General features: G+C 40.3%; 1 protein-coding gene across 2 annotated transcripts in view; it reads right to left on the bottom strand.

Annotated features, from left to right (window-relative positions):
* The window catches only part of samd12 (sterile alpha motif domain containing 12), a 125765-nt gene that overhangs the window by 82773 nt on the left and 18085 nt on the right, over window positions 1–24907 (bottom strand). For both annotated transcript variants that reach the window (XM_056240890.1, XM_056240889.1), the window contains exon 3: window positions 20130–20259. In XM_056240890.1, coding sequence (XP_056096865.1) covers window positions 20130–20259 — 130 coding nt within the window. The remainder of the gene's footprint in view (window positions 1–20129; window positions 20260–24907) is intronic.

Raw genomic sequence — 24907 nt, 5'->3', positions numbered from 1 at the left:
AGATAGTGAGAGAGAGTTACAGATGAACAGAGCGAGAGAGAAAGACACAGATGCTTAGTGACGTTCATTTGTTCAACACATTCATGATTGTGATTGTGACTTCAACTAATTGATTTAAAGGAGTAAAATCAGTGTAATATTAAAGCAGTTCATGAATGTCAATCTTAAAGTATTTCCTCATATTCAAGCTTAACATGAAGAGACAACTAGCCATCTTAAGCACTGAGGCGACATCAACATTGCAGTTCGTTTGAGAATCACAACCAAGCCTGACTGGTTCAACCAATCACGTGAGTTTGGGGGTGGGGCTTATGCTGATTAGACCAATAGCAGACAGGGATGGGTGTTTCAGAAACCTGTTTGATAATAATTACCTACTTTACATGGAGGAGGAACAAAGTCTAAATGAAAAATGCCAGTGAGAACAGATTTGGAAATCGGTGAATCTGATGCTGAGGAGAAATCCACTGTAAAAATGGCAGCAATTCACTGTAAAAAAATTATATACAGTAGAAAAATAATCACACACACACCATTTTAGGCACCGAGGAACATTGCAGAATCACAACCAGCCTGACTGGTTCAACCAATATACTGGTTTACTAGCTTATACTGGTTAGACCAATAGCAGACATGGATGAGTGTTTCAGAAACCTGTTTGATAATAATTGTTCCAATTCCAGTTGTGGCTCTAGTGGTGGAGAAATTTCCCTTCATCTCTCATAACATTTACCTGAAAAATAACAAGAACTGAGACAAACCATTATGAATGAGCATCGAGATCATGTCTTCCCACAGGACATGCACGTTTGGAAAGATACTATCGCACAATCCGATGGTTTGCCGCAGGCCTCCATTTCCCCTGAAGACAAATCTACAGCATTATCAAGATGATCATTATACATCATCATCATCATCCAGAGAAGCGTCACTTGTGCGAGTCGTCTGCTCAATATGCACACCACTCACCTCTACATCCATCAGAACGCGACTATTACCTCTTTATCACGTATAACAGCTATAATACGCTTGCGGAGCGAGTGATCACGGTCGAATTATTAATTGTTAATGTGGCCATCAAAAGACTAACCGCCTCCTTTCCCTTCAGAATCCTTCAAAACACAAAAAATTGCAGTGGTTTCATTCAGGCCACATCATGTTCTTATCCTCCAACATCACCACAATTCAATCCGATCTTTCCTCTCTCCGTCCTTCTCCACAGAATACTGGAAAATTGATCTGATGGCTGTGAATTGCATCCCTGCGGTACACTGCAATTTCAGATGCTCAAACCTCATCATTTCAGACACTCGTTCCTCATCATCTCGCTCGAGGAAATCACCGGGAACACCGAGAGCTGAAACTGAGGACATCGAGCTGAATCCCAAACACACACACGACTGCTGCCGGGAGCCCGGAAATCCTGAGCTCCAGAGCTGCGTTGGAACGGGATTTAGCAGATTATTACTGACTTTACTTTACTGACCCTTTTGTTATTACGGCAAAAATCTGTTGTTTTCTTGTATCAGAGGGACAAAATCCTTAAAGGGATAGTTCACCCCAAAATGAAAACTCTGTCAGTAATGACTCTCCCTCATGTTTTTCCAACGCCATAAGACATCAAACTTGTTGGGTCATTAGAAACAAATATCTACTCTGGACATCACTTGTTAATCAAAAATTGCATTCATATGAACTGACATAAACATGCAATTAAAGGGATAGTTCACCCAAAAATGTAAACTCTGTCAGTAATGACTCTCCCTCATGTTTTTCCAACGCCATAAGACTTTCGTTCATCTTCAGAACACAAATTAAGATATTTGTGATTAAATCTGAGAGCTGGATCACTCCTCCATAGGCTTCTATTGTAATTGAAACTTGCCGGCCCAGAAAGTTATGAAAAACATCGTTAAAATAGTCCAAGTGACTACAGCGGCTCAACCTTAAAGGAGAACTCCGGCGCAAAATGAACCTTTGGTCTAATAAAACATTGGTACCTAGTCAACCGTTCTCTGAGATTTGTTTTCATGATAATCGAATGTAAAGAGTTTTATCTCTAAAAACTGTTTAGCGTATAACGCTAGTAATGGGGGCATTTAATAAGTAAAAAGAAATCGCTAGTTAATACCACTAACAAGACTCAAAATAGCCCCACACGAACACAGTAACATAATGAGGGTCCCTACATGCAAAACGAAGCATTGAGAACTTTGTAAGTGTACAGACCGTTTAATAAGAAGATAAAGATAAAGACAGTCCACTTCGTGTATACAGACAGGAGCCATCTTTGGAAAACAGTCTCGACTAATCAAACCACGAACGCCATTCATACAGTTCAGCTCACTTAGCACTTCGTTCGTGGTTTGATTAGTCAAGACTGTTTTCCAAAGATGGCTCCTGTCTGAAGCGGTCAATTCAATCTAATAATCATGTTGACAAGTAATTAAACGTGTGGCTGAGGGGCGCCTTATGATGATCATGTTTAATAAACATGTTTTATTTCGCTTGTCATTCTAATTCTATGATTAATGGGAAGTAGGCAAAGGGCGACACTAGAGGGCGACTGCGCCCCCAACACATTTGCCACCCTAGGCGATCGCCGGCCCTGACTAGGTACCAATGTTTTATTAGACCAAAGGTTCATTTTGCGCCGGAGTTCTCCTTTAAGTTTATCAAGCGATGAGAATACTTTCTGTGCGCAAAAAACAAACAAAAATAACGACTTTATTCAACTATTCGTCCTTCTCTGTGGGCCTCGAGTGAGTTCTCGTAGTGTAACAGCGCAGCGCTTCGTCAGAACGTAGGCTCACTATTGGCCGACGCTGGTCATGTGTGTGTGATGCTGACCAATAGTGAGCCTGCGTGTGACGTGCAACCCAAAAGCGCTGCGCTGTTACACTACGAGAACTCACTCGAGGCCCACAGAGAAAGAAATGAAGAGTTGAATAAATTTTTGTTTGTTTTTTGCGCACAGAAAGTATTCTCGTCGCTTGATAAACTTAAGGTACTATTTTAACGATGTCTTTCATAACTTTCTGGGCCGGCAAGTTTCAATTACAATAGAAGCCTATGGAGGAGTGAGACAGCTCTCAGATTTAATCAAAAATATCTTAATTTGTGTTGCGAAGATGAACGAAAGTCTTACGGGGTTGAACAACATGATGGAGAGTCATTACTGACAGAGTTTACATTTTTGGGTGAACTATCCCTTTAATTGCATGTTTATGTCAGTTCATATGAATGCAATTTTTGATTAACAAGTGATGTCCAGAGTAGATATTTGTTTCTAATGACCCAACAAGTTTGATGCAACCATTAAAATATGGTTTTATTTTTTGTATATATTGTATATCGTTTTAAAATTTTAAGTATGAGGAAAGAACTAAACACTAAACTTGGTTAAAGTATTTTTCTGATTATAATAAGGGACTAAAAGATTATTTGGCAAAAAAAAAAAAAAGAGAGCCAAACTATAACTACAGGTTTTACCATGTAAAAACAAATGCATAGAAAAAACAACAAGCACACATTGACTACAACATAATCAGTTATTAATATTTCATTGGTTCTCCCTTGTTTTTGCATGTGTTCATAATTTCTTTATATGACAGCCTGGTCAAAAATGATGTCGCACAATTTGGCATGTTTCACTGCGTTATTATCACAACAAAACAATTGACTCCAAGCACAACTACACAATATGCTTGCGAAATCTTCAATAACGTTTGAATAAAGGCTGAAGATGTACATTTTCTCAGTGCTGTATGCTACTTTTCCCAGTCACATGCTAACTATAATGATACAGTTCTAAAAATATAAAAGAATAGCAGAGTCCAAACCACAACTATAATAACGGCACAGAGAAACGATATCATTGGAATCACTTTCACAATGATAGTTTCCAGCAGGTAAACAATAGAAACACTGACAGCCAATCAAAATCCATTTTGCTTTAAGAGCTCAAGCATTTAAAGCGGCAACATACTTATTAAAACAACAAAAAAAGAACTATATTGTACATTGATGTGGATTCTAATATAGATATTTTTTATAATTATCATTCATATTGTGAACAGGCCTTCCTTAAGGTTTTTTTTTTATTCACAACGTCATCCGGCACAGGACAGCAAACCAAAAACTGTGAAAGTACCAAGTAAATAATAAAGCAAAGGGTGCATCAAATATGAAACAACTGCAGTTGCTATTGTGCAGACGTCATCCATGCAGTTTCCAGATGAGATTGTGTGTTTATAGAGGGCGTCGCGCCAGATCGATGAGTAGTTTGGGTCCTTTGATCCGACCCTGGGAATGTTTTGTGGAAAACATCATTGCAGTTACTTTGGAGTTAAACACACATTCAGCCCTAACACACGAGCATTCATGTGCCGAATCTTTATAGATGACCTATTTTGCATGAGCATGAAAAAGCTCTGCATTTACAAGGTTATTCTCTATATCAGTGTTTCTGAACTCCTGAAACGCCTCCATTGTAGTCTTGAGTTTCTTCCGGGAACGAACACGTCACAATATTCCTCATTATAATAATTCATACGCAGAATAAAGGGGCGGGGCCTGGTTGAGTTAGTCAGTAGTGTGTTAAACTGGCGGTTATGGAAAGGGGCGGGACATTTCCCAAACACACTCGAAGCGCTCGACCAATCACAACACACTGCTCCAGCCGACCAATCAGAGCACAGTGTGCTTTTCAGAAGGAGGGGCTTCATAGAGACAGGAAGTAAACAGAGCGTTACTGACAGACTGGGAAGAGAGGAGCCGCAACAATGGAGAATATGAGGAGAATAATCAACATTCAAGCAGGAAAACCTGTTCTAGTAGAGCCTGAAAACTACATCAAGGTCATAATATGGCCTCCTTAAGATATATTAATATCTTAAAAAAAAAAAAAGAGGCATTTCAACAAACATCATATGTCCCATTTTACAGCATGTAATTTTCAAAATGAAACAAAAAAATATATATATAAATTCGCTCTGATGAAAATGTCAGCTGAATGATCAAAGTCCATAAAAAGTCCATAAACTACGCCAAGACCACCAGTGTGCAGCCTGATGGGAGTCTCCTTTACATGAGTTGTTTATAACTCTTATTAAAGTCCAATAAATAAACCCAATGTCTCACACACCCAGTATTCTCTGGACCGAGAGCCAGAACTGCACACACACACACATACACACACACACACACACACACACACACACACACACACACACACACACACACTGACTGACCAGCACATGTGGAAACACCAGAACAGCTAGATTACTAACATCCCAGCTGGACTCGTTTATCTGTCAAACTTTCCTTTCTTTCCTGTAAAACCACAGAGAGTGAGCCAATGATCATGAAACAGGGGGATTTAGATGTGAAGATCTGACGTTCCCACACCAGACCCACCAGTTCCCACACCAGACCCACCAGTTCCCACACCAGACCCACCAGTTCCCACACGAGACCCACCAGTTCCCACACGAGACCCACCAGTTCCCACACCAGACCCACCAGTTCCCACACCAGACCCACCAGTTCCCACACCAGACCCACCAGTTCCCACACCAGACCCACCAGTTCCCACACGAGACCCACCAGTTCCCACGCCAGACCCACCAGTTCCCACGCCAGACCCACCAGTTCCCACGCCAGACCCACCAGTTCCCACGCCAGACCCACCAGTTCCCACACGAGACCCACCAGTTCCCACGCCAGACCCACCAGTTCCCACACGAGACCCACCAGTTCCCACACCAGACCCACCAGTTCCCACACGAGACCCACCAGTTCCCACGCCAGACCCACCAGTTCCCACGCCAGACCCACCAGTTCCCACGCCAGACCCACCAGTTCCCACGCCAGACCCACCAGTTCCCACGCCAGACCCACCAGTTCCCACACGAGACCCACCAGTTCCCACGCCAGACCCACCAGTTCCCACGCCAGACCCACCAGTTCCCACGCCAGACCCACCAGTTCCCACGCCAGACCCACCAGTTCCCACGCCAGACCCACCAGTTCCCACACGAGACCCACCAGTTCCCACACCAGACCCACCAGTTCCCACACGAGACCCACCAGTTCCCACGCCAGACCCACCAGTTCCCACGCCAGACCCACCAGTTCCCACGCCAGACCCACCAGTTCCCACGCCAGACCCACCAGTTCCCACACCAGACCCACCAGTTCCCACACCAGACCCACCAGTTCCCACACCAGACCCACCAGTGACATCTTTCATCATTGCTGTGAAACTGGTTCAAGAATGGACACTTGCACTGAGAAAAATGGTGCAGAAGCAATTTTCACTCAGAAATTGCTAGTCAATTTCTCAAACACTTACAAAGACAAACAGCAAGTAACAGGGAATTAATCGTGAAATTGTGAAATGGAAAAACTGAAATAGTATTTTCTTGCAAAAGTACTCTACTAAACTGATCTTTTGAAGTTGTAAATAAAACCGTATAAGCAATATTCACACCGCAAGTAAAAGTGACCGATTCAGTTTTTTCTGCTCAAATGCAATATTTCATTGTGTTTGATCACATGACTTTTTAAATGTGCCATAAATAAACGACACTTCTAAATTGACCTGTACACCTAAAACACCAATTTATTTATTATACATACATTTTTTTTACAATAATTTATTTTAATAAAAAAAAATCTAAATGTATTATAGTATAAAATAATATATTAAATAAATTACATTTAGTGCTGTCAATCGATAAAAAACCCCGAATTAATTGCAAATTTTTCTGTAATATATCACAATTAATCACACCTGACATTAAAGTTTTTTTAAATTATTTTACATTAAATCTCTAAATGAATGTAGAAACAACAAAGACAGTAACCTATATTTTAAAGGTGACCTATAATTCAAAATTGAATTTACCTTGGTATAGTCAAATAACAAGAGTTCAGTGCATGGACATGACATAGAGTGAATCTCAAACTGGACTGTTTTCGCGTTCTCATTTAATTCACGTTTATGAAAAACACCCCTGAAAAACGGTCGGTTCTCCACACAATACCGACTGTGACGCAATAGTCGGGATCATTAATATGTACGCCTCCAAATATTTGCATAATGCCAGCCCTCAATGCCAGGCGGAACTGCGCAGCCGAAGCATGGCAGTTGCTCAGTGTGGATGTACACATGAACACAAAAGTATTTTTTAGTTCCTTCATCTGAGCCTCTGAAGAAACAATGGGTTAATTTTATTTTCTCTGGAAATTTCCAAACATTTCACCGAGTGTTTCCTCAACTTGGGCCAATACAGAGCTGGCCTCGGATCGAGCCACCAAGCAACACTTTCTGATGTGTAATTGTTCAAGTTCAGACAGGTAATCTTTCTCTCAAAATCGTTCAATACTGTTTATGCATCAGTAAGTCAAGCCAGTGACTAAAATATCAGCTTCACATCGTTTCTTTTAGTAGGATGAAAATAATCGTATTTAAATTGTGAACATAGTATATACAGAAAGCGATCAAAGAACAATCTTTCCACACAGCGCGAGTTTATCTGGACACTTGCCAAACTCGTTATGAAATCAATGACGCACGTTACACTGCACAACGAAGCTCTTGTGCAACAATATCTCCTACTGTATTCATCCATCTTTCAAGGCAATATTTTTTTATCTGTTTCTGTAGTATAACACACAGTAATTATTATGTTCAATTTTTATTTACAGCATATCTGCATGAAAGGTATAGCCTACATAGCTGTTTTTTTTATTTTTATTTTATGTATATATTTTTTATCTATCACTCTTGTATCTGCACTTGTTGAATCTTAAGCTGATGTGGCCAGCAAAGTTTATCTTTGCTTCTGAAAAATATCTGCATTGGTGGCAGGGGACTTGGAAGTTTTACATTTACCCTGTATTTGATAGGTGTGAGGTGCTAACCTAACCCTAACCCTATACATTAATGGTAAAGTAATGTAGATATATTGGATAGTTGCTTTTATTTACTATAAAACAATGTTTATATAAAGTGAACTCCTTGAATTAAAAGTATGTAGATATATTGGATAGTTGCGTTAAATTACTATAAAAGTAAGTTTATTCAAAGTAAACCTATACATTAATGTGAAAAGTACGTGTTTTACATCTAAAAATCTGTACTTTGATGGGGAGTTCTTGTGAATGTAATTGATAATGTTATGAATTTACCAAAGAATACTGTGTAAAAACAGAAGACTTCTTTAATTGTATAATTGTAAGGTATTCCTGCAATAATTTCAAGTTTATATGCAGATTTATTCATTTGTTTAATGTTCTACAGACATTTTTTTAATGAGATTTTCTTTTCATTCTACAGCAGTGGAACTGTAAAAATACAGAAAATGTTTACAGTAAATATCTGTATTTTAAAAAACAGAATTATTCCGTAGAACAACTTAAGGTTTTTTACTGTAATTTGACGGTAAGTGTTTGGCAACTTTGCTGCCAGACTTTTTACCGTTTTTTTACGATTGTTTTTTTTACATGTATTTACCTTAAATTTAAGGTTTCACAGTAAAAAAACACATAGTTGTCTTAATTTTAAATAAGCGATTTTTTTTGTCTTTTTACATAGAATTTAATGTAATTTAACATTCAAGCCAATTAAACAAAAGAATAATCCTGTAAAAAAACTATAATTTCTCTTTATATGAATTTACAGATTATTACTTTTATTTTATGGTTAATGTTTTTAATAAAAGTTTTTTTCTGTATTTTAATGACATTTACACGTAATGTTAAAAAAAACAGAAAAGATCTGTAAAATAATACAGTATATTTCTGTGAAAAAACTTTTTTTTTTTACAGTGTATTTACATCATCGTGTTTGCATTGGTGAAAGCCTTAGAGAGAGTTTAGAAACTGCTTTGCAATGATAAGATCTTCATTCTCGCGATCAACACACTGTCATCTGCTCAATGCTCATCACGGCAACATTTTATGTGATGGGAATAGATCTAAATACTTTAAAAACATCTCACGATTCGTTAATCTCGATAGCTGTTATAGTAAAAACGTATAATAGCTGTAGTAAAAGTATTCGGGAGAGAGTTTCACATGTAATGCATTGCTATTTCATATGCAAGCATGTCAGCCAATCACAGCAGTGGCAGCGGTTACACTGAATCCCACAGCCAATCACAGCAGTGGCCGCGGTTACACTGAATCCCACAGCCAATCACAGCAGTGGCAGCGGTTACACTGAATCCCACAGCCAATCACAGCAGTGGCCGCGGTTACACTGAATCCCACAGCCAATCACAGCAGTGGCCGCGGTTACACTGAATCCCACAGCCAATCACAGCAGTGGCAGCGGTTACACTGAATCCCACAGCCAATCACAGCAGTGGCCGCGGTTACACTGAATCCCACAGAGACACGCCCCTTCAAACAGAGTGTTCAAATCAGAGGCTAAAATCAGGCTAGGAAAAATGCCATTTATTTCTAAATTATATTATTTTTTATCTAAAAAACATACTAACATTATAAGGGTAACCCAGGAAACATTATAAAATAATAAAAAAAAACATTCTAGGGCACCTTTAAATGTGTGTTTAATGGCATCTTATTTTATGAAAGAAGGCATCATACCCCAATACTGCAACTGATGTCTCTATGAAATACATTTCTTTCTCAATTTTAGCCTTTAATTAGATCAAACACTTCACTCTTCAATGCATAAATTATAAATAGTACATAGATTAATCCTTATTAAAGCTACAAAAGTTATTCAGTCAGGAGAGCAGTGAGTTATACTCTTCTTTACTTGACAAACAGCAGCAGATTTAATAGGCTTCTGTCAATTTAAGAGCCGACGCGGATCTGACACACATTTTCTCATTTAAGACTTCATTAAACTTATTTAATGCTATATGCTGGTGAAGATACTCGAAAAAACAAGCATTTTGGCGTAATTTTGTGAATTCTAAGCGCTGTCTACAGTGGCTTTCTGTGCACTAATTAAATTAAAATATATGAATGAGGTCCAGGGACGAGAACAGACATTTTGAGGGGCAGGGGCTCAAGTGAAAAAAAGGGCACTTCTCATAATTACGTATTTTTTATTACTTTTTTTAAACAAAAAAAGTATATATATTAACACAACTCTGACTTCCTTTTTTAAAAATTAAATTAAAAAAGTTAATTTTATCTGCCTCAAACTCACGCACTTGTTTCATTTTCAAAAGATGTCTACAAAATAATCAGTTCAGACAGAAACCATATCTCCTAGTATTCATAGAGCAGCGAAGGAAACCATGCCACAATGTGCATGTTTTCTATTGCTACTCGTTTCAATCAAGTATATATTTGCTACACCTGATGGTGACATGGACTCAGTTTCACATTTGAGGGAGGACTGTATCATCATCATCAAATAAAACCTTCAAAATCCACATTTAGATGGAGTTTGTTTTAAACCTACGATCCTCCATCTGTTTGCATCTGTAGATTTCTTCTAAATTCACCAATTTAGATTTCTACATTTCAGGGGGAAAGACTCTTGATGTATGCAAGTCATTAACTGGGGACGTTCTGTGGTGATATGCTTTAGTTGTTTTGTTTATCCTATTTACCTGCATTGCCCTGTCAATTAGATGCGAATGTGCGCATTTTAACTAGTTGACGCCTAATTTGCATATGAAGTCTAATGCCTTTGCATCGCACTTCTCTCTGTTTTCACAGCACATATTATTCACAGTGAATCAAGCCAAGGGCACAATTATTATTATTACATTGAAAAACAAAACAAACAACAACAACAAGAACATGAATGCAATAATTCTGACCTGGCTGATTTAACTGATCTGTTATAATGCAAAAAATTAAAAGACTTGATAAATATCCAGCTTTTTTTTCCCACAACCGAAAGAGGATATCATCACACACCTGGCATAGGAAGTCTTATAACTGACCTGGGGCCTGTACCATGAAGCCGGTTTAGGTGGATAGCCAGGTGTGTTTCAGTTTAGTGTGCGCCAACCCTGGGTTTAGGCACCATGAAAGTGGTTTGGCGTTTAGCGTGTTCATCGCCATAGTAACTCACGCTCCACGGCTAACCTGGCTCGGGAACTTCTTCGACCAATCAGCTGTGAGCAAAGTGTCACATGTCTGACGCGATAAAGCCACTCCACATTAAAGGTCACTACAGCAAATGATTTTTAAAGGGTAAATCGTCTGGCTTTTAGTAATTCTTATTTAGAATAATAAATTTGTATGATTTAGAAATTATTTATGTAATTATTATACCCTTAATCGATCACACATGTACAATTTTAGTTCATCAATTATTATTACGCAGATTTTAAAGGAATAAATATATAAAGGTGATATAAATACGCTTTAGAATGAATAGATGACGCTATACAATGTGAGCTTATGTTCAATTCTCTCTACCTTTATCAACTGTATAAACTAACTTCATAACGTTTACTTGCCTTGATATACAGTAGCGAGACTTGTCTTTTAGTTGTCCTAGACAGCTATTTTCTTCTTGCTATGTAAATTTGTTTAAATTCTATTTAATAAGTGAATTGCGCTGTTTCTCTCGCGAGAAATGAATTTCACTGAGTTTTGAATGAGTTTCACTCTTTGGCCCTGTCCCAAATGGCGCACTTCATGCGGACTTTCGGTCTCGTGGACTTAAATTGCGCGCGCTCGCCGAGTCTACGAGTCCGTAGGCCGTCCCATTTAGCATGTTAACGCTGTGTAGTGTGCTCAGCAGCGCCCCCTGTGTCCCCTTGAAGCGGTCTTCAGCGAAGCCCACATAGATGCAGGCTCCACGCACTTTAACTACCCAGGAATCCTTGCGAAAGGCCAATCAGACGACGGATGGGAGGAGATTTCGCTCACGGACAATTGTTAACATGGCTGAGAAGAAAATATTTAAGTGTAATTATCATTACGGTTTCTATGACAAGTTTATACAAACATTATGATCATCAACCAGTGGTTGATGTCTCAAACATAGGCTAATAATAGCGAGCTGAATAATACGATCGCATTATGATTCATTAAATAAATAGAACAGAATATCAGGGCTTTACTGAGTCATATGTAAACACCACAACAATAGACAGCATATTTCCCCGAACCTGCGGCTCCTGTCCATAACAACAATCAGACCGTCTTCCTGTTTCCGGCGTGACGATCGAGTCTGTCCCAAAAACACCTCTAAATAGCTTGTTTTCATATGACGTCACGCCACTGCGTTGCCATGGCGCGAAATGCAAATGGAAGGCAGGAAGTGATTTGCTGTATTTATAACAAACTCAAAATGCCTATGTTTTGCGTCGTTTATGGTTACTTAAATCGATCAAACCACGAGGAGTTTTTATCGTGTACCAAAAGATGTTGTTCATAAGGGGGGAATGCAAGAAATTGACCGAAAAACTCCGGAAAAACGGCTTGCAAACCTACGTCTGCGGTCGGGAGGAGCCGAATGGGAAAATGCCCGTGTGTGCAGTAATCACTTCGTCAAAGGCGAGTTAATACAACTTAAGTGGCTATGTTTGTGTAACGTGTAAGTTAACGTGTAACGTTTCCGAACTTTGTAAAGTCAAAGTATGTCTGTAAGACGAGGTAGTTGCTGATATCTACCGCCTCGATGGCAGGAAAATCGTTCAATTCAGTTGAAAAATCGCTCCTCTTCATAACGTAAGGATCACGTCCAACATATGTTTGATTTTTTGTTTATATCTTTCTCTTGTAATAGCGTGTAAAGTAGTCCAGTGCAGACTTTCCTCCATCTCGTCCATTGCGCTCTTCACTCCCTGCCCTCCATCTGAATTCCGCGCGTCATCATAATCACGTGACTGAAACCCAGCTATGCGCCCTCGCGGACTCGCGCTAAAGCCCAATTTATACTTCTGCGTCGAGTGTACGCCGTAGTGTACGGCGTAGGCTACGCACGTAGGCGACGCCGTCATGAGCATTTATACTTCTGCGTTTAGGTCTGCGTTGCTCTGCAGTACAGCGCCGAAACGCTAGTTGGCGGCGGAGGGTTTTAATGTTCCACTGTGTTTAGATTCCTCGCGGCAAGAAGAAGATTCCTCGCGGCTGTTTTGAGTTTAGGTTACTACAAGCAATGGCGACTGAAAGAGAGCAGATCATGTTGGAGTTGGAGCTTATCGAGGTGGAAAAGGTAAATTTTTAGTTTTTTTAACAGTTTTGCTGTACTTAGAATTTGAAAATGGCGGGCGGTGCAGAAGAACACGCCGGAAATGCATAGGAGGAAACGCGATGCTACCAAGCCGACCAATCACAGATCTTGCGGTCCGCGTCGTCGCGACGTGTAGTTACATTTTTGAGGAGGTGCGCGTCAGGTTACGGCGAAGGGTACGGCGTATGGTACGCGTCTGTGCGTATGCTACGCCGTACCTACTGCGCGCACCCGACGCAGAAGTATAAATTGGCCTTAAGGGTCTTATAGATGTTATTCGATCTGCGTCATCAATGTTTGCGGCGGCCATATTGTTGACATAGAAACCACGGCAACTGTTAGTCGGTCAATTGACAAGCGAGGCAGCGTCGGTATTATCCATGGTATTATCACTGTATTTTTTTTTTTAAACAGCGTGATGGTGTGTTTTGTAATACACGGCTGTTCTAACAACAGCAATAAGATCCCCGGAGTTAGTTTTTATGCGATAAGTTACCGACTGTCAGAAAACGTGAAGGGAAGGAGACAGAGTTGAGCCAGCGCAGGAGAGGCTAGCTAGGATAAATAGGCTAAACTTTCAGCCAACTCCCCACAGAAAAGTCTGTTCCCATCATTTTACCACAGGTTTCACACATAATCCGTGTGCAATGCGTGTGCGGTGCGTATACGGTACAGAAGCAGGACGCGCTAAAGTGCTTTATGTGCTGCGTTTGCAGTGCGTAACTGATCCGCGGCTGTACCACAAACACCCACACTCATTATTTTTATTTTAACACATACTCACTATTTTAACAACGTAAGCCAATTATTCCATGCATTACTTCTATATATTTAGTTGCTCAAGCAAGTGGTCAAATATGTAACCATGTGCTTATATTAAAATCGCAAACATTTTAAATGAAAACTTAACAACCGACTCTCATGCCTTTTCTTTTGCATTTACATTTTAATACAACAAATCTTGCATGTCACAAGAACTTGTTTTTCCACCTCCACGAATGAGACGAGTGTCGTTCATTATGTTGCCTTGTTGAGGTAAATTGTAGTTTGTATACGGAATAAGTTAGTTATAAATATCCAGATAAGTTACGGCTGGCAATAAGGACGGATCTTTACTTAATGCTATTGGGCAGGGGCGTAGAATTTAGTAGGGACGCTAGGGACGTGTCCCTACCAATATCCAGTGACACTGATATATCCCTAGCAATATTTTCGATCAAAACTTTAAATATATTAAATATTGATGTCCCCGTCCCCACCAATTTCAAAATCAAACCTACGCACTGCTATTGGGTCTATTTGATGTGGGTCCACACCAATCAAGCTTATCTTCTCTTGATACCGACGAGATGAAGCCATTAGGCTAACGCTACTGCTCCCCTCCAGTGTTGCCAACTATTTTCAAAGGAAAGTAGCTAAGGCCTTCCCTAAAAGTCGCTAGATGACGTCATACGTCAATTAGCATATTAATGACGTCATCGCGTCGTACTTGCGTTCTGTCAGCCTAGTGCGTTTTCTCTCTAAATTAATGCTCTATTTAATATAATATAGCCGAATGTCAAATAAAGCTGTTATTTCCTATTTTTTTTGTTGTCAGACAATTGAACGAGTAGCTATAATTTAGTGAATGATTATATTTTTTATAGGCCTACAGTATGTGGAACATTATCTGAATTGAGAGAGTTAGGGAACCGGATGAACTAAGCTATGTGATAGTGAGTGTTACAAGTAATAAGCACAAGAAAAGAAATAAAATTAAAATGGTCAAACTAAATTCTTTAAATATAAAACAAAAGAAAAGCAGATAAGTGATCAGTCCGTGGAAAAACACTGCTCATTCGCGTCTGTCAGCGACCGTGCGCTCCTCTCAGCCATTCCCTGAACAGGAGAGACGCAGCGAGAGAGAGTGACGACAGGGAGAAAGCAAGACCTCGCGCTCGCAGGATAGGACTGGCAACATTTGGAGGTTACTGAGGTTTGTCCAAAAGTCGCTAAAATTGTCGCTAGTCGGTTTTTTGAAAAAATGTCGCTAAAGGGGTCTGAAAAGTCGCTAAAAATAGCGACAAAGGCGCTAAGTTGGCAACACTGCTCCCCTCAACTCAAATCTGCGCGCGGCTAGAGGCAGCAGGACAGATGTCATGTCAACAAAATGGCCGCGGTTAGCTACTTCCGGTGTTTGCGAATAAGGTCTATAGGTCCGCACTACATGACGTCACCGAAGTGTGGACAAGTCCGGAGTGTGCCATTTAGGACAGGGCCTTTCTCAGCGTGTGATTGGCTGTTCGCTACTGATGATGTCACACCTAAACTCAGTATAAAGCCTGAGCTGACAGAGAGAGTTGATCATGGTATCCCGCAACCCCGAGTGTGTTCATCTCCCGTCGTCATCATGGCACGGGCCCCTGGTGTACAGATGCAAGTACCACCATGTGTTTAGAAAAAGAACACAGAAAAGAATGAACTTCCAGTTATCTATTATGTCAAACAACAGCTGGTTACTAAACAGGCGTTAATGGTTGCGTCTTCATAACCCTACTGGGATTGACGTCTCTTTGAAATCCAGCCCAGAGTTCATTGTCTCCGAGCTTCAGTCGTTCTCTCTTATCTTCTGTATATTACACAGAACGAGTGCACACCTTCTCCCCTGACGACACCTACGCTATCAGAAATATGTGCTTAACTCATTTACCAACGCACTCGCTGCCTCTGTCTTAGTAATTACCGCAGATTAGGGACTAATATCTAATTATGCCTTAATATGCTTTAATGCAGTTTTAATGACAGCTCGGTGTTCCAGTCAAACTCTCAGCTCAGCACAGATTCGGGAGACGGTGAATCTGAAAAGGTTTATCTTACTACGCTGTTCAAACGAAACACACCACACTTAGTGGCAAATAATGAGGTAGTAATTATGTGCATCTTAAAGCTGTATGTGAGGCTGTGTGGATTGATAATGTATGAAAGAGTTTGCTAATCCTTCTGAATTTCAGGTGGAATAACTCTAAAATGAGATCTGATTATAAATCAATACCAAGAGTTTATATAATAGCATATTAAAACTAAAATAACCAAAACTAAAACAATTTATAAAAATATATGGAAATATTAAAAAACGAAAATTAGGCTATATATATATATATATATATAAAGAAATACAGCAAAATTACTAAAACTTTTAAATAATAATTGAAACAGAAAATAGACAATTAATATATTATTCATATAACTGCACATCCATTGAAGTAAAAAAATAATACAAATTACATGGTGAAAATCAGCCATGTTTATAATCAATTAAAATCTAAATTAAAAAAATATCTATAAAATGGCACACAATAACTCGGATGTAAGGTTAGTAAAATGAGTGGTTTCAGCACAGCTCATCTGACGTGAGTTGCACAAGCCAGTGTGTGTGTGTAAGCGTGTCGTCTGGAGATCTCGGTTTACTACGGTGAAACGTGTTGCGCTACGCATGGTTTGACCAGACATGATGCAAATTGCTTTGTGTCTCTAATTGGGGAGGCCTGATGTTTATGAACAGATTCCTGTTAATTAATCCTGGATCATCAAATCAAGCAGCTTGCATATTTTATTAATAAATTATGGATAATTGGATCTTGCATTAGCTTAACACAAACTGCATTCACAATCCAAAAGATCAAATACTATATAATTATATATATTACACACACACACATAAATATAATTAGGGTTACTAAAACTAACTAGAGTTTGTTAACTGAAAAAAAAAAAATTCATTCAGTTTAACTTGATGTACAAAAAGAAAAATCAATACAAACTACATACAACAAAATAAGTAAAATTACAAGTACATTATATATATATATATATATATATATTAGTTATTTTAGTATCATTATGGTACTATTATTGAGGTACTATTATTAATATAATATAATATAATATATGGCTGTAGGGGTAAATAAAGTATGTTGCTTTCATTAGAATGTGAAGCCTGTATATGCAATTTATCTCTCTAACGCTTCTTGAAGTACGAACACATTAAAACACAATACAACATGAATAACAGCGGTACAGTCATCCATCACTGACTTACTGTAGGTCACACGACATTAAAGACACTGTCTCACACACACACACACACACACACACACACACACACACACACACACACACACACACACACACACACACACACACACACACACACACACACACACACACACACACACACACACACAGCTCTCTATCTCACACACACAGCTCTCACACACACACAGCTCTCTCTCTCTCTCTCTCACACACACACACAGCTCTCTCTCTCTCACACACACACACACAGCTCTCTCTCTCTCACACACACACACAGCTCTCTCTCTCTCACACACACACACAGCTCTCTCTCTCTCTCACACACACACACACACACACACACACACACACACAGCTCTCTCTCTCTCACACACACACACAGCTCTCTCTCTCTCACACACACACACAGCTCTCTCTCTCTCTCTCTCTCTCTCACACACACACACACACACACACAGCTCTCTATCTCACACACACAGCTCTCACACACACACAGCTCTCTCTCTCTCTCTCTCTCTCTCTCACACACACACACAGCTCTCTCTCTCTCTCACACACACACACACAGCTCTCTCTCTCTCACACACACACACAGCTCTCTCTCTCTCACACACACACACACACACACACACACACACACACAGCTCTCTATCTCACACACACAGCTCTCACACACACACAGCTCTCTCTCTCTCTCTCTCTCTCACACACACACACAGCTCTCTCTCTCTCTCACACACACACACAGCTCTCTCTCTCACACACACAGCTCTCTCTCTCTCACACACACACACAGCTCTCTCTCTCTCTCACACACACACACACACACAGCTCTCTCTCTCACACACACACACACACACACACACACACACACACACACACACACACACACACACACACACACACACACACACACACACACACACACACACACACACACACACACACACACACACACACACACACACACACACACACAGCTCTCTCACACACACACAGTGCCGCTGCTAGCCATTTTGGTGCCCTAAGCATAATTCCTTTATGATGCCCCCCCGCCCCCCCCTAAAAAAAAAAAAACATTTTAATTTAGGATTTTCATTTAGGGGGGCTAAGCCCCCAATGAGGGTATGATTTATAAAAAAAATGCAAAAATTAAAAAGTAACACTTTAGTTTAGGGTCTAATGCTTACTATTAACTAGTTTCATTACCATGCAATGGCATGGTTTTATAATCACTGGGGTTCCGAATTTGAGGCAGGTTAGTTAGGGGTGTTCGGGGGAAATTTTGGATTTTTCTGAACTACAGATGTGCATTTTAAGATGTTGTGAAGGCAAAAAAAAAAAAAAAAAAAATATCGATAACAACAGCTTTAAAACCATGTCAGTGGGCAGCTGATTATTTTTCTCTCCTCATCAGCATCACACTCTTTTTCTCTTTGTTTTTATCTTGCCCTGTCTCTTCCCCTCCTAAAGTTGGCTTTTTTTAATTTTCTAAAGGTTACAATTTGTATTTTATTCTCAATATGTACACATTCATTATTAATCCTGTGGCTAACATGATGAAAACGGCTTTGTTCATGTTTCTTGTCCCCTCACAATGACAATAGCCTAAACTATTACACTAGGCTACATGTTACATAGGCCTATTTTCAGTTCAAAATAGCGAAATTAGACAAAACTATATTAGTTTGCCTAATTATTTTTTGTCATTCGTTTATCATTTATGACCTAAAAAAAACTGTCAAATAAAGTTAAGTTTAGCTACTTACATCTTATCTCGCACTTGACCGTACACTGAAGCGTCGAGTTGCACTGTTAAAATTCGCGCTCAGCGTCTGTGAACATAAAGCCCGCCTACTTTGATTTGATTGGTCATCTCAAATATTCTGACATTGACGAGCAGTGACAGACCAATGAGGCTCAGATGAACACACACATGACACACACACACACCCTGTCCTGTGTTTCTGACGTGCTCTCTGTCTCTGCTCGGCGCCGCTGCGGAATGAAGAGGAAGAACGCGCTGAATCTGATTATAACAAGAAGTTTGATGATTGGTTTTTCATTAGGCTATTTTTGGTGCCCCCTCAGCACTTGGTGCCCTACGCACAGCGCGTGATGCGCGTGGTGGGAGCGGCGGCGCTGCACACACACACAGCTCTCTATCTCACACACACACACACACACAGCTCTCTCTCTCTCACACACACACACAGCTCTCTCTCACACACACACACAGCTCTCTCTCTCTCTCACACACACACACACACACACACACACACACACACACAGCTCTCTCACACACACACACAGCTCTCTATCTCACACACACACACACACACACACAGCTCTCTCTCTCTCACACAGCTCTCTCTCTCTCTCACACACACACACACACAGCTCTCTCTCACACACACACACACACACACACACACACACAGCTCTCTCACACACACACAGCTCTCTCACACACACACAGCTCTCTCACACACACACAGCTCTCTCACACACACACACACACACAGCTCTCTCACACACACACACACACACAGCTCTCTCACACACAAAAAACACACACACACAGCTCTCTCTCTCTCTCACACACACAGCTCTCTCTCTCACACACACACACACAGCTCTCTCTCTCACACACACACACACACACACACACACACACACACACACACACCTGAGCTAATAATCATCTCGACGGGGCCGGTAGCAATTAATGGCAGTGTCGTCATGAATGTCTCTGTGTGTGTGTGAGAGCAGTGTGTGTGAGAGCTGTGGGTATTTGACATTGGAGAAGATCATGATCAGACTGACAGGAGGTGTGTGTGTGTGTGTGTGTGTGTGTGTGTGTGTTTACCGGTGATGTCGTGCAGCTTGAAGGAGTCGCTGTACACCTGGTGTTGATTGGGACAGTGCTTCTTCAGCCACTTACACACGTCCTGCTGCGTCCACAGAGCCACCGGCTTCGACAGCTTCACCGTTCCCAGCTGCGACACACAACAATCACGCAGAACAGATCAGACTTACGCTTTTACAGCCTCCATGAAATACAAACGGACAATTCTTGGGTTTTTTAATGGAATATTGCGGGTTTTATTATAAATGATTTATCCGTGCAAATCATTACTCTGCACAATCTTAAATCAGAATAACTTCCCCTCATCTCTGGGCGGGGCTATAACCTGTCACTCACATGAGATCAGCCAATAGCAAACCACCATCCAATCAAATCCCCAGAGACATAATCAAGCCCCGCCCACATTTGTTCTTGTCCCAGAAGCGTTTCACTCAGATAGACGTCACAATAGAGAAGAAAATTGCAGACTAATGTCGACTTTAAAAGAATAGTTCAGCAAAAAATAAAAATTCTGTGATCATTTGCTCCTTCATGATGTTTTTAAACCTGCTAAACCGGTTGGTCTTTTCATGAAATTAGGATAAAAGGAGAACTGAAGCATTTGAGATTCAGAGTGATCTTGGTGAGAAATATAAATTGAAATTAAGTCATTTGTTAGAATTAATTCACTACTATAAAAAAGGTTCAATGCGGTTCTATACAGAAGTCTATGGTTCTATAAGAGGAGAAATGTCTTAACTGATTTCATAAAACATTCACGTCTAACGAGATATTTAAATTTTTCTACTGATAAAGTATGTTTTCAAGCTGTTTAATTCATAACCTTAATTAAAACCATATAAAATTATCCAATGAAAGGTTCTATATATGAAGCACCTGAAGGAACCCTTTAAAGTCCCCCTGTGGTGTAAATCCAGCGTTTAATGTTGTTTATGTGTCTATGTGGTGTTTTTAATACGCTTTAAGACACACCATGTGTAAGTTCATAAGTCGACAGCATTGCTGAGTATTTTCTGCTTAAAACTGCAGTGAACCAAAGACAGTCTCAAAAACACGGGTTGAAATCGCTGGTGTTTCTGACGTCACAAACGACCTTGTAACCAATCAGATCAACGTGTGATCGTCAACCAGTGGATCTCTGAGCTGAGGGAGTGAGTGGAGGCGGGGCTCATTTGCATATTCATAGAACCGCGCATACTAAATGAGGCAAGGGTGTCGAGTTACATTCAAGATATTTTAAGGCATGAAGAAAAAAACGTTTAAATATGTCATTTTGGTGTAAGATGAGTTAAGGGATACAGTTATTGACTACAGGGCGACTTTGTTTCTATATGGAACCGTTTCTTCAATATCTGACTGATGAATGAATCCGATCCTTTCAGTGAATTGGTCAAATGATTAATTTACAAACGATCTGGTTCTTCCATTCAACTCAATGATTATGAGATTATTCACTTGCTAGCCGTTACTGAGCTTTTGAGACTTTTCTAAGATTAAATGCTTGAGTTATTCGTTGTACTTGCGTTGAAAGTAGTCGACAGAAATCACACAGGTTTGGAACAACATGACGGTGTGTAAATAATGACAAAATGCCATTTTTGCGTGAACTATCGCTGTGACGAGACGACTGCTGATCGAATGCCACTGCTTGGCCTTTGAGTGCGTCGTGAGTGTGAGCTTTCTTTAATTCAGCTCAGAGAAACACACACACACCGAGTCAGAGAAACACACACACACCGAGTCAGTAGAACAGCCTCCAGTGGGGCGAGAGTCACAGACACACTGAAAACAGCAGCCGGATAATTAACCCGAGCCTCCTGACAGACACACACTACTGGAGTGATGAGGTCTAACGCTGGGCTGGAGTCGAGACACCGAAGATCTGCAGGACCTTATAGAGGATCCAATTAAACACAGATGAGGGACATCACACACACCGCTCACACACACACACCACTCACTCACACAGCCGTGTTTTTGTGATATATGAGGACATTCCATTCCATAGGCGTAATGACTTTTATACTGGACAAACTGTATCTTCTATCCCCCTACACTGCCCCGACCCCTAAACCTACCCATCACACACACACACACACACACACACACACACACACTGCCCCGACCCCTAAACCTACCCATCACACACACACACACACACACACACACACACACACACACTGCCCCGACCCCTAAACCTACCCATCACACACACACACACACACACACACACTGCCCCGACCCCTAAACCTACCCATCACACACACACACACACACACACTGCCCCGACCCCTAAACCTACCCATCACACACACACACACACACACTGCCCCTATCCCTAAACCTACCCATCACACACACACACTGCCCCTATCCCTAAACCTGCCCATCACACACACACACACACACACACACTGCCCCGACCCCTAAACCTACCCATCACACACACACACACACACACACACTGCCCCGACCCCTAAACCTACCCATCACACACACACACACACACTGCCCCTATCCCTAAACCTACCCATCACACACACACACACTGCCCCTATCCCTAAACCTGCCCATCACACACACACACACACACACACTGCCCCTATCCCTAAACCTGCCCATCACACACACACACACACACACTGCCCCGACCCCTAAACCTGCCCATCACAGGAGACATGCTGCATTTTTACATTTAAAAAAACCCATTGTTTTTTATGTTTTTTAAGCTATTTGAAATATGAGGACTCATGCAATGTCCTCATATATCACGTGTAAGTTGTAATACCAGTGTAATATGCATGTCATTATACACATTTGTGTCCTCATATATCACAAAAACAAAAGCACACACTCACTCACACACTCACACTCACACACTCACTCTCATGGGCACACTCACACGCAAACACACACACTCACGCGCAAACACACACTCATGCACAAACACACACTCACGCGTAAACACACGCGCAAACACACACGCAAACACTCACGCAAACACACACACACACTCACACGCAAACACACACTCACACGCAAACACACTCACACACACTCACGCGCAAACACACTCACGCGCAAACACACTCACACGCAAACACACTCACACACACACTCACACACTCACTCTCATGGGCACACTCACACGCAAACACACAGACACACTCGCACGCACGCAAACACACACACACTCACACGCACGCAAACACACACACACTCACGCGCAAACACACTCACGCGCAAACACACACTCACACGCACACACACACTCACACGCACACACACTCACGCACACACTCACGCGCAAACACACACTCATACGCAAACACACTCACACGCACACACACTCACACGCAAACACACTCACACGCAAACACACTCACGCAAACAAACACACTCACACAAACACACTCACGCAAACACTCACACGCAAACACACTCACACCCAAACACGCAAACACACACTCACACGCAAACACAAACATGCAAACACACTCACGCGCAAACACACTCACGCAAACACACACTCACACGCAAACACACACATGCAAACACACTCACGCGCAAACACACTCACGTGCAAACACACTCACGCGCAAACACACTCACACCCAAACACGCAAACACACACTCACACGCAAACACACACATGCAAACACACTCTCACTCTCACGCACACTCTCACTCTCTCACACACACAGTCATTCCGTCCTTGGTATAATTAGAAAATTCAAGAATTCTCATGTTACTATAGCAACAAAGCATGATGACTTGAAGATATGGATGCATCATAACACACTAAAATTCATCATCTACGACAACAGAATTAATATTAGAGGCAAATGATGTGAAGGGCTGATCGATATAAGCAATATTAATTAGTAAAGATGGAGGAGAAAAATATATGGCTTCAATGAAAATGACTAAATGCATTTTCACTATTTTACAGTTTGATGGAATGACGATTTGATTAATTTGTCTGTATTGTAAATGCATTGCATATATGATGCACAATAAATCTAACATGAAGATTAATAAGACAGATGGACAGTTGAGTATTGCAGACTCTGCGTTACAGTGACATCTTGTGGTGAAAGCTGAACAAAAAACATTAGTGATGTCAGTCAGATTAATGTACAGAGTATTTTTATAGTTTTATTAATATTTTGAATTAGCTTTATTTTTTGTGTTCATTTTATTTTATTTTAGTTTTTTTTTAAATGACAAAAGCACATACAATTACTAAAACATGTTTTTAAATATAACTATGTAGGTTTAATTTAGGCAACATTTCTAATTTTCTACTATTATTTTATTTTATTTGAACTTTATTTTAATTAACATTTTATTATTTCATTATTTGTGTTTGTACAGTATACAATAATCCTGGTAACAGAGTGAAAAAATATGTCAGCTTTTGTTCATATTAGAAATGTTTTAATTCAGCTTCTCTTATCTAAAGGTTTAAGTCTGCATCACTTATTATATGCAAATAATAAAAACGGCAAAGACAAATATTACCATCACCACTAAAAAGAAAAAAAAGAAATATTGCTAAAGAAAGCAAAGCCATTTAAAAAAAAGAAAAAAAAAGATATATATATATATATATATAAACATAAAATAAAAATCATTGTGTCCACACAGGATCGTAATAGTTTTTTTCTTTAAGCAAAATATTAATATAAATATTGCTAAAGAAAACAAAGCCATTTAAAAAGAATGCAAAAAATAAAAAAGAATAAAATAAATTTTTTTCAATTTAAATAAAATAA

This window comes from Rhinichthys klamathensis, unplaced genomic scaffold (assembly GCF_029890125.1).
Source record: "Rhinichthys klamathensis goyatoka isolate OS25496 unplaced genomic scaffold, OSU_Roscu_1.1 h1tg000617l_1, whole genome shotgun sequence".
Classification (NCBI taxonomy): Eukaryota; Metazoa; Chordata; class Actinopteri; order Cypriniformes; family Leuciscidae; genus Rhinichthys; species Rhinichthys klamathensis.
The sequence above is the reverse complement of the archived record's forward strand: the minus strand, read 5'-3'. Positions and strand labels throughout refer to the sequence as shown.